Genomic DNA, 12,348 nt, shown 5'->3' on the forward strand with positions numbered 1-12,348 from the left:
GTTTGTATGAAAAGAATTATTCTTGAGGAAATTAATTGAAAGAGTAAATAATAATTAAATTACATGAATATGACATTTTCATTCTTCAAAAATAGCACACAATAGTAAACAGTAAACATCTCTGTGTGTTGTAAGTTATTGTAATTATAATTTTTGATTTTCAGAATTCCAGAAAAAGATTATGTGCGGCTGCAACAAAAGGTAGCTCTCTATCTACAAGGTATACTAGAAAAAACGTCAAATGGATTTCAAACACGTACAATGCTTGAAGTAGAACGTATTTTACTTGCATACACACGGATTTCAATTATGCTATGAATATTCTTTTTGCAAATTTAATGGTATTGTGTGTGTTTTCTTTTGCTAATAGATGTTTTAATTGTATAACGTGAATCTGTACTTATTAAGAGTATATGGTGCATTCGAAATATTTTTACCCATTCTTGTGGCCGGCCCGATTGTTTTGCTCATGTTAAAAACTTTTGAAGTGCATTGCAAGTAGAAAATTATCGAATGGCATTTGAGTAGTATTCTAACTGCACTATGACTGCACGACATTCCGACAGCATTCAAAATATTCTGATCACATGCGAGGGAGAACCGAATTGGCAAGACACTTCAAATCCTGGAAGAATGAGCTGGAATGCAACTCGAATGCATCTCGATCCTATTTCAGCCAGCAAGCGAACTAAACTCGTACGGCATTCAAAGTGTATTCTAAATATTCTGACGGCATTCTGACAGCATTATTGATATTCCTAGTTTTCCAATTACTTTCGAGTTGCATTTGAGAGCTAATACAGCCCAAATATGCACAAATCATTCCAGGCGGATATAATCGCATTCTGAGTATTCCAACGGCATTCTTACAAGAATTTAGGTCAATTTAAAATTTCTTCCCGAATGTAGTACGAAATTTTAAATTTAGTCATTCTGGCTGGCTATACTAGTATATAGTATACAACTCAACAGACTTGTGTAAAGTGATACATGCATGCACCCCCGAATATAACACGAAACTGGCCGGAACATGATGGCAACATAATTTCTACTTCTTGATGTATTTTGAAAAATAATACCTTAATACCTTATATGACAATGCAGTTTTATTGGTTTGAAAAAGTACAGTGAAGATTCGCTATTTCTTTCCATTTTTGATATTTGTTTTGAATCAGAAATCGATCATTTTTGCTCTTGTGGAATTGCTTAACTTAGGCAGGCAAACACAAGCACTTATGTACGAACGCTATACACACAATTACACATTCATTAGTTTAAAAGCCTCTTAATCATTGCAGTTTTTACCGTGTGTTATGTAGCTATAGAATCAACTTTTGAATCAGAAACAAAGATAATAAAATAGCTTTAGCAAAATACTGTGCACTTACTCCATACTTTTCATAACAACGTACTTTGTTATCTTTTAGCATGGGGTGAAATAACTCGCCCAAAGTGATTTCAATTCAATTATTGATTAACCATAAAATTCGGAGATAAAAGAACGCCTGTTAAATCAATTAAAGGGGGTAATATTTCAAGGCGAACACAAAAGCAATGTTCACATTTGATTAATACTTAAACACTCCCCACAACCCCGGGGTGAAATGTTATCTTTTGTCGTTGACGTAAACAGTTGCTCGGTTTATTTTTCATCGTGTTTCCATTCAAACATTTATCCAAATTACGATAAGGTCACGCAAAATACACTCAAAGTGTTCACGGAATGATTTGATGGAGCTTTATTAAAGTACCCGGTTTGACAGTGAAAAATGTGTTTGTTTGCTAGCTTTCGGTGCCTCATGAAGAAAAGTGAGAATGTCAACAACTAGTTTGAACCAGGAAGGGGGTTCCATACAACATTTCGTCAAATTTTAACTAAGACGCAAATTTTACTTTCTTAAAAATCACTCCGGATCGCTTAAATGGAAATAACTAATAGGGCCTTTCGTGTATACTTTGCTATGGATTTTGACTTAATACAAAGTTTGGAATAGCTGGGCAGTCAGATATAGCTTAAAGGGATATCTTTTTGACTAAATTAATTGTGTTTTCATTGATGTTAGATCTACTTGTAGCAAACGATTGGTCGGTTTTATTTTCCTTCCTGTTTCAGTCAGTTATCGCAACATCTTTGTTCATCACGTCAAATGTCAAGATTAGAAAACATTGTATGTATTTATTTTTTTGTTGAAAAGAGTCCAGAATATCTCGTCGTTTAAGTCGATTTCTGGTATAAACACAGCGACTCTCGTGTTTAAAATTAGAGAGTGGTAGAAAGATGTTTTTTGCGCTGCTGTTAGCGGTGCTGCTGCACGGCGTCCTTCGTTTTCATTTGGCCTGCGCTTCTCCGTGTGATGCGTACACCGTACTTCATGATGCAAGTAGGCACTTAACGCACAGAGCTACTTGGTCTGAGAGCCTCAACTGTGACTCCAATTTAAACACATCGGAATGGTATCGCTTCATGGGCCCAGCTGGCGACAGGCTGGCTGACAACTCTAGCATTCCGGTGGCATTTGAGTGTGGAACTGTGGGGCCTATTTACCTGGCGTCAAGACATCCTCCCGCCCCTGATCCAACCGTCAAATCTCAATGTAATGTCTCAGTCCCTGGTAACCCTTATAATCTGTGTGCACGTTACGGTAGATCAGACTGCGATGCCAAGTTCCAAATTGATATCCATCAGTGCTGTGAATACGGCGAAACGTTCTTTGTGTACAGACTGAAGACTCCTATTACTGGATGTCCATTGGCATTGTGCGGGGCAGGTCAGTAATAACATTCTAGATACGGTCATTATTAGGATATTTTAATAATTAAAATTAATTGAAATGCTCAGAATAAGCCACAAAGCAGGATATATGTGTTAATGTACATATGGATTGCTTATATCGAATTCAACTTGCCGCATGCCTTAGGTTAGTGTGGCATATTGCTGGCGTTTTGGTGAAGTACTGTTGCTTGATCTCAAGAAAGTATCAAATAGAAAAATTACTATAATCTAATCTCAAGTCTCCTTATTCTAGGAAAACAGCAGTTTTTTTGTCCCCCTGGAACTACTCTGAAAGGAAATGATTGCATTCGTACGTATTATAATTTCCGGCTTGGACAAAACTACACGTTGATAACTTATTATAATAAAATAAGAAAATTACGAAATTATCATCTTGTATTGAATACTGTAAATAAGTCCCTGCAAAAGCTTTGAATATTTTTGAAGTGAATTTTTTGTAACTTATATATTTGAATCTGATATTTTGTTAAACCAAATACTTTGCATAACTTTGGATTCTTTAATTTTTTTAACCAGTTTTCTTCATTTCTTCTTCCTTTATTTCTCTTTCTTGTGAGGTGGGGGGTGGGTGGGGAGGGGTGGTAATGAGTGTCTGTATCATTTCAGCACGTTTTCCGACCATGTTAGACAAACCCAAGATAACGGGGCCTCACATTACCGGCCAAGATTTTACCTTTGAATGTGAAATCAAACCAGATGTAAATAACGATACCATCACAGACGCAAACTATGAAGTACAGTTCCTGTTTGATGGATCGAATGCAACTAATGCTATTGGTCCTGCCAACTATACTAATGGATTCAAGGCGACGCTGAATCAGATGGACATTGAAGGAAAAATTGGAAAACGCGTATGTTTTCACCCTTTGACGCCGTTCACACTGAAATGAGCTAAATTAACTTTAGAATGAACATCCTTTGTATATTCATTGGTATTTGAAAGGTATTGTAAAACTTCCGAGTGCATTCCAAACACTCTGGTCCGCCTTGAATTTTTTTATTGTATTCGAGTGAGAACCAGAAATATTGCAATCATCCATCGACAAACCAAGTTTTTTCATTCCGCATGCTAGATTACGTTATAGTTAGCCTTTAGTGTGAACTTTATGAATAGATCAATTTGAAATCTCTCGTAGATGCCGCACAAAGTTCCATCGACCTGTTCTGTCTAATCCTGCTGATTTCGTATAAGAATGGAGGTATATAAGGCTTGTAAGAAAATAATGTCTGAGCCATTTTAAGTATATGTGATATGCTTCTGATTTACAATAACTAACATCTTATGCTTGTAGATAACATGTAGAGCTCAAGGTTTCTGGACGGGAAAACCTTCAGGAGGCGGTTACATGCACAGTAGCAACTGGTACTGGGCTGGAATTCAAGTAAGATTTTTTTTTTTTAATTTAAAAAATGAACCAGCCCTATGAAAAGTTAAAAAAATCATTAAAACATCCCGCACGAAAATGCAGTAGTATCGAAGTAGCAAAAAAGCATTAACGCAGTAGTGGTGTGGAGCATATTTGCAGTAGAAATGCAGCATAGCCTACTTTAATTCTACTCAAAAAGTACATATGTTTGTACAGAGAGGAGCATTAATGCAGTAGATTAGCAGCATGATAGAAGCAAAATATGCTAATTAGCTCCCAAATCGAAGCAGATTTGAAGCATGTTTGCAGTATAATTGCAGTAGTCAACTGCGGTTTGCAGTATGATTGCAGTAGTCTACTGGGCTGGAGTATCTACTGCGTTTTCTTGCGGGATATCACACTAATATGAAAATCACCAAAGACATTGGTTTTATTGTTGTTGTTTTGTAGGTTTACCAAATCGAAAATGGGAACAGAAAACGGTTGTGGGCGATACACTTGGACAAAGCTCAAATAAAACCGTTTGAAATCGAACTGCATTCCACTCTGCCAATATTGTTCGGGTCACACAGAGATTTCGTTGTCAATCATTTCATCAACAGTTTTCCGAATTTATCTCCCCCTCCACTGAAGTTACAAGTGAACATACGAACTTCGATCATCGATTTTTCCGTAACAGGTGGTTCAGAAACTGCAACCTGTTCTGTCAACCTTTTAAGTGGTGATTGGAATAAAACTCTTGGTGCGACCGTTTCTAGGAACTCTTTCAAAGTAGTTGACGGACGGTTTGATGTAAGAAGAAACTCGAGGAAGCGGTTCCTGACATTGCAAACCAGCGACTATTTCTTTCCTTCAATTTGGAAAAATTATCGGATAGCTGTTATACCGGTATGTTACCAAGCTTATTCTCTATGGTTGGTTCAGAAAAAAGTTGTTCCGTCTGTCTTGTACACAAGTTGCCTGCTTTCTTTTCTGTTTATAATCCTAGGTTATCTATCATGTACGTTTTCACGATGGCCAAATTGCCATAACATAAATAAAAGGGTGCCAGGCTCATTTATCAAATATTCGCAGCTTTAAAGCCATTTCTGTTATATTATTTTGTTTATCTTGTGTTTTGCTTTTATTTTTTAAATGTTTGGTTTATTTTTTATGGGAAAAATGTTCGGTCTACATCTACGTCTTCCCATAAATATTTTTGTTTTCTGTTTTGCTCTTTTTAAAAAATCTAAGTTCTTCGTTAATGCAACTCTGTTTATGTCTGTCTCTACGTATCCGTTTGTCAGGTTGTCTGCATGAATGTCATATTTGTACATTTTTTTTGTGATAGGTATATATTACGGACCATCAAAGACAGACTTGCATTTCTTGGGGAGGCGGTACTTATGTTGTTACTTTTGACAGTGCGTAAGTAAAAATATACGTAGACAGTGTTAAAAAGTGTGTTAGATCTAGACTGAGCTTATTATAGTATAAAACATATGAATGACGTCACTTCGTGTTTGCAATACCCTCTACCAAGGCCACAGATTTCACAAGATCTCCACAGATATGTCGTTGGTTAATTAATGGCACTCTTCTGCACTTAAATAATTTGAGAAAAGTGTACATTTTTAATCTGGGGCACTGGTAAGGGTAGGTTTGAAGTACACTGTTGTGCTTATATATTGGGTTTTCAAATATTCCGTGTTTTGTGATAGTTATATTAAACTCACATTTCGTAAAGAGTATTTTTATATTTTAAGCAAAAGCATAAGGACTTAAAAATGGTTTTGCGTGATGTATGTAGGGGTCCTAGGGGCATAAAGTACGATGACTATCCTCTGCTCTTTCAGAAAATTTAGCATGTTTGGAAAAGGAGAATACATAATGGCGCAGTTGGAAACCAATTTCCTGTTATTTGAGGTATCTTGTGGTCACCTGAATTTGGTTACATCACCTTTTGTGTATGAGTATTAAGATTATTTGTAAATATGCCATTTTAAAAAGAGTTGTCATCAAATGACATGTTTGCCTTAGCAGCTGTGGTAACACATTTACAAATCAATAAATCAAGGGTACATTTGCCTTAAATACAGCAAAAAATTCGAAACGTAGGTCAGGTGAAAAAACCATCAATAATCTCAGGACGAAGACGAACTAGGTATAATTCTGATGACACTCTGTCTGGTGGTGTCAGTTTTGATATAGTCCGTCCTTTTCACCGTGGTATAGAATTCTGATTCACAAGTCTCGCCAGCTGTATTCTATTCCTGAACATTATACGTAGTTATGCTAAAAGTTCCTTTCAGAGTAACCGACTTGGTTACATGGTGGGACATTAAAAACAAAACTGCATCTTTTAGATCCCTTTTGTTTAAAGCGGCAACTTCATAATTACAGGAAATGCCTCCCCAGATATTGTTGAGTTTGTACTGTATTCTGAAAATCTCGAAATCTGGTATAGGCCTATATGGTGTAGACTTGCCCTTCAAGAAATCGACGGAAAATAGCTCTTTTTCAAATTTGAATGGGCACTGTAGAAAACATATAACAGCTAAAGCTCTCAAATTAAGCACATTTGTGTGATATCATGTGAAAAATAAGTTCTGTAAATTTCAATCCAAGCAGTTGAGTACATTTTGAGACAGAACGCTTTGAATGTGCAGCAAACCGTAACGCTAATCCCTCGACGAAAACCGGAAGTGCGTCATGACGTCACTCGTTTGTACTTGGAAAGCTGCTGGCAGGTGATTTTCCGATGAGAAATATTTCGTGGCTTATACAAATGTTCGGAAAATGTCCATGCAGATAAAAGAAAATTCACTAATCAAAATTGAAACTGCGTAATTACATAGAAAAACATTGTGCATTCCTGATCTCGACTTCTCAGTATAAACAAAGTGTACTGAACGCATCGCAAGCAAGCACGTGAATGCCGCGTTTGATACTTTGTATCAGACGCTTCATTTTACTTGACAACACAGTGTTTACGATGGGCATGACAGGAAAAACAGTGCAAAAAACACGCACTTCCGGTTTTCGTCGATTTCTTGAAGGCGTCGATTTCTTGAAGGGCGAGTCTATGTTCATCAGTCTACCACACTTGATGACCAATTTTATCGTTTTCACTGCGTGTGTGTGTGTGTGTTTGTTTGCAAAGACATCCTACGCTTTAAACAGTAGTTTAATTGCACTGGTTGCAGTAAAAGTATACATGCATGTATTATTTTACTCTTTGTCATGTAGGTAAGGGTGAAAACGGAGGAATGTAACCGCCCATATCGTTTAGCCTGCAATTGTGCCGTGGCCGCCAGAGAAGGAAACGACATATTCATTGTAGACAAGTGTAACAGTCGTGGTACACCACGTCTGTGGTACCGGACAGCTGCATGCGGAGAGATGTGCCCCTTGCCTGGGAACTACATACAGTCGATAGACAGTGGGAGTAAATTCGTTGTGCGTATAGCCTAAGGTGTATCAAATAAAGTTCTAAATATGTATATCAAATTTCCCTAGTTCGGTTCAGAATATGCATTTCAAGCTGTGATTTTCACACATATATTTGTACATAAATGAATGTGTGCGGGAGGATTTGCCCCATGCTTGGGAAATACATACCTAAATATAAAAATAGATTTCAGGTGGGTGTCACATTATACAAGTATTATAAATATGTAAATATCATAGAGGTAAAACCTAACCAAGACCAATTAGAGCACACGTGCGAATATTCAGTTTGTATTCTATTTACAGATTCGGTTTAACTCGGGCGCTTCCGTCACGTTAAGCAATATCAAAAAAGGTATGATGGTCACAATCGACGTTCCAGAGTATTTCGAAAAAATGGAAATGACAGGATTTTGTGGAAATTATGACGGCATGCGTTCCAATGATGTTATCAACCACACCAATCCATACAGCAGCCCTTTTCTTGAGAGAAACAGGTTTGTCCGTTCATTGTGTTTATAATTTTCTGTGTGTATGTGTTTAGCCGTTTGTCAATCTACATAGTTTTTAAATGTGACACTTTGCAAAAAAAATTAACAGTTTTTTTCGTACAACAGGATTAAAAATCAAGGAAAAAGTTTATTTGATCCAATGGTCACCCCAGTCAAAAAGACATACGCAGACATGTTTAATGAGACACAGCGGGCTTATTGCCACTGTCAGAGAGTTAGTCGTAATGGGAACGTCGTTTTGTGCGATGCGACTAAGCAAGTTAAAGATCCGGGGATGGTCAGCGGGTCAACTGATATTAATCTAGTAAAGCAGATTTTGAACAGGCAAAGGCAGAGACGATCGCCGCCCGATTCCATTTATTCAGACGATGTATTTGAAGACTTTGAAACCGATCACCACGTGTTGGAAGTCCCGCATGTAGAATCACGAGTTGGTTTGCCACAGGGAATGGCAAGAAAAGATGCCGAAAATTACTGTTACGAAGTATTAAGGAATTCGACCATTTACCACCTGTGTCTGACTCTAGATACGTTCTCCATTAGTTTGACCATGTCTGGTTGCGTCGAAGATCTTCAGGTAAGTCAATAATACAGTCGGTTAGAAAGCGTTCATTACATTCATGCATGTTATGTGTCCTTTCGTTTACTAGATGCTGTACATACATGAATTAGAAGTAAAGTACGTTTAAGACATGATACTGTAGGTGTCAGGTAATATGGTCCAATCATTTATCCGTTTTCTAGATAAGAATTCAATGTTTACATAGTTTTCTATTATCTTGTTCGAAATAGTCAGCGCACTGCGGTGGATAAGGAACTATAGAAGTCTTAGTAGTCTCCAGTTTCTGTTGTGCTTTCTGTCCTACATTTTGACAGATTAGACTCACTTTGGGAGGCATTTGGTGTAATATCATTCTCAATGGCATGATAGCAACAAGTTAATTAACTGGCGTATGACAAAATTGTTTTAGAATATCAATGCTATATACAAATAAATATTTACCTGTTTCAGGTAACTGGAGATAGACAATTTGCTTTGAATGCGAGAAAGCTGATGGAGGAAACGTGCATAAATGAGGCCAACAAAATAGCCCCGACACCAGAAGAACTTTGGGATCCGCTTGCTAAAACACCTGTGACACCGGCTAAATCTTTTGACGAGAATTTGAAAACTACAACAGAAGCTAACAGCCCAAACCCAAAGGGTCCATCTTTAGCTGAGTTGTCAAAGTCTCAAGCCTGTCCCTCAAGCTGTAGTGGCAATGGCGACTGCATTTCCGGAGCCTGCGCGTGCTACAATGGTTACACCTCCGCGGACTGTTCCATTCCAGTCAACAAAGCACCTGAGATCCTTGACTTGAGCGGTGATGGTTTATGCGATGTTGAAGTGCGACCTTGTCTTAAGACGCATCTTTTTGTAGAACCGATTTACGATTCCGCCAACTTCACTTGTAGAGTGAGGAAAGTTAAGGTATTGACGCTTTCATGTTATTTGTTGTTACGAAAGTATTACAACTGGTAGCAGTCATGTAAGGGCTGAGTTGCATTGGCTGTAATAGATATAATTCATTATAAGTTTAAGTTATATATTTATTTGCTTTGTGTGATTTGTTATTTTTACCAGGATGAGTTTTTGAGAATAACAAGAAATGTTTGCGGTAGCAGCGCACATTTATATAGTTAATTAGCAAGTGTCTTTCACAAATGACTCCTATGATATGTTTGATTTATCTGAACTGAAAGGTGGATTCGAACACAGGAGTCAGAAGCTCTGTGTCGTTTGAAACCACACGAACACTCGCCGAACTGATATCCTTCGCTGAGATGATTTGCCATCTTCCCCGAGAGCCCATCATTCCACCAACCAAGGACATTGCTCCCGTGGGCAACCCAGTGCAGGGGTTACTGCTCTCTGTGAGCAATGACGGAGTAAAGTTCTCAGAGGAAGTACCACTGACAATTTACGATTCTGTCTGTATTGACTGTTCGAAGACAGACTTTAAGGACATCTCCGAAGAACCAGTTTGTAGAAGAAAGGTACGTAAAGGCCATTCCCTAGAAGTTACATATATGTTATCTTTTTGAAAAATATGTACAGTATCATTACGGTATCAATAATTCAAATGTGCGCAAAAAGTGAAATTTTCATAAAAAAGTATCCCTGTGTGACGAATAGTATGTTTCATAGTTGCAGTATATTGTTTAACAATGCAGGGTTTACTTTTTGAACAAAACATGTTTTGAGTTTTACACCGTATGATAACGACACCAGACAGTGTGTATATCTTAAATGTATCATTTGTCAGTAGCGTTATTGGTACTATATTAAAATCAGCAAATTGTTTGTCTGCATTTTTACAGCCTGGAACCTGCCTTATCAATGGGTATTGTTACGCTGATGGTGACCCTAACCCTGCCCGACCTCTATGTCAGCACTGTGACGTCAGGACATCTGAGGACCATTTCACCAATGTAACAGGTAAGAATGAAATCCTTCAAAGCACCTCCTATCTTAGAGATGTAGGTATACCGGTTCTCTGTGAGAGATTCTAAACTAAACTGTTTGGATATTTCGTAAGCGTTACCTAACTGACTCCCTCTCGACGGGACCAGTTAATCAACTTTAGTGTACAGTAAGTTAAGGTCTTGATTAAGCTTACGGTTTAATATATAAATTATCTAGAATTCATGTTTTACAACATGCGGCGCCAGAATTTTACAACTTGAAGTGCTAAATCATGTAGAAGCATTTCACAAAAAAAAAAAAAAGCAATCAAGACGATTTTAAGACGTTGAGATGTTGTTCATTGCTTTTTTTATCCCTGTCTGATTTCAGTAACGACCCAATGCGACAAGTGCCTCGGGCTTCCTTGTTTCTGTGACGGTAAAGGATGGCAGTGTCAGTGTGGGGCAGGTTACACCATCGACACTAAAACTCCGGGCTGCGTTGGTAATGCCCAGGCTATGTGATCTCACTTGTTAATTTTCAAAAAAAAAAAAAAAAAAAAAAAAAAAAAAAAAAAAAAAATCCAGACTTACATATGGCACCCTTACGGCGACTGATATGATATAAATTGGAGCTATAAATGCACTTGTTAGTATGGGTGGCATACGTAACACTTACAATTGGTTTTGAATTGTTATATTCTTGGATCGGAGCAGGGGGGTGGTACATGAAAATAATGATTTCGAAAAATACAAAAAATAATTATTGTGTAACATTTTTATTCAACACAAATTGGGTATATTCCAGTATATCCCTATGTTGTAAAATAATGTAATGATAATTTTTGATTTACAGAATCCGGAAAAAGATGACGCTCCATTGCAGTGAAAGACAACTGTTCATCTGCGAGGCGCTTGAAAAAACGCTAACTGGAACACGAACGTAAAGTTGACGTAGAATGTTTTTTATGGCATGCACATTGATTTCAATATATGATTTGCGTTTACTATTGTAAATTAATTTCTTGCTGAGAAATGTTTTAGTCATGTAGTGTGACATTGTGCTTATTTCGAGTTTATTATTCAAGAGACAAAAATACGACCCATTTACATTAGGCTTTGTTAGCAACACAAGAGCATTTGTTATTGTTTTATGATTTTTTTGGTAACAACACTAAGGGTCTTTGATAACGATGCGGCGCAGAATCGCTACTGATTTAAAGACTTGTTTTGAATTAAGAATGAATTGCGTTCTATAGAATGTGTGACCTACTTGGGGTTAACTTAAAATTACACGCAAACACACTACGAACGGTACATAAACAACTACATTAACAATGCTGGTGTGTATTACTATTTAATTAATTGTAGGTGTGGAATTCAGGTTAGAGTGTCAGCTTTCGAATGGAGGTAAATAAAATGGCTTTTAGCATGATTTGTGCGCGTTGTAGTTTTACTTGATGAAAATAAAAGTGGACCATGCGCGTGAGAAATTGGATTATTGGATCTCTATTAAAATGGAAAGGGTAGTAGTGCAAACCGTCAATATTATTTGGACCAATGGTACTAGGTTATGAATTATAGAGCAGTCTTCTAAGGAATATGTGGGATCACACCGTACTCACTGTTATGATAGGCTAATGCAGGTCTTAAGTGGAATGTACATGTATAGACATTTGTAAAACCGCATTGAGAGACGATTTGTCTTTTATAATATGTAGGGCTCACAGATGGGAAATATATTAGTGTAACTCGTTTTGCTAAAGTAATGCTGTTCTGGGACGAGAGAAGTGGGGAAAAA

At 37.3% G+C, this 12,348-nt stretch overlaps 2 protein-coding genes across 2 annotated transcripts; both read left to right on the forward strand.

Moving 5' to 3' along the window:
- Nucleotides 1-3,394: 3,394 nt before the first annotated feature.
- On the forward strand, nt 3,395-7,614 carry LOC147760528 (uncharacterized). The gene is made up of 6 exons (XM_087018808.1): nt 3,395-3,645; nt 4,087-4,176; nt 4,612-5,049; nt 5,492-5,568; nt 5,997-6,066; nt 7,390-7,614. The coding sequence occupies exons 1-6, from the start codon at nt 3,415-3,417 to the stop codon at nt 7,612-7,614; spliced, it is 1,131 nt and encodes a 376-aa protein (XP_086874934.1). The 5' UTR covers nt 3,395-3,414.
- A 743-nt stretch (nt 7,615-8,357) lies between these two features.
- LOC147760529 (von Willebrand factor D and EGF domain-containing protein-like) lies at nt 8,358-11,982 on the forward strand. Its single transcript, XM_086994294.1, has 6 exons — nt 8,358-8,679; nt 9,115-9,573; nt 9,846-10,139; nt 10,464-10,581; nt 10,939-11,052; nt 11,404-11,982. Exons 1-6 carry the CDS (start codon nt 8,377-8,379, stop codon nt 11,418-11,420), a joined length of 1,305 nt encoding a protein of 434 aa, XP_086850420.1. The 5' UTR covers nt 8,358-8,376; the 3' UTR covers nt 11,421-11,982.
- Nucleotides 11,983-12,348: the final 366 nt, after the last annotated feature.

Source organism: Lingula anatina, chromosome 8 (assembly GCF_051362555.1).
Source record: "Lingula anatina isolate TDL-2025a chromosome 8, LinAna3.0, whole genome shotgun sequence".
NCBI lineage: Eukaryota > Metazoa > Brachiopoda > Lingulata > Lingulida > Lingulidae > Lingula > Lingula anatina.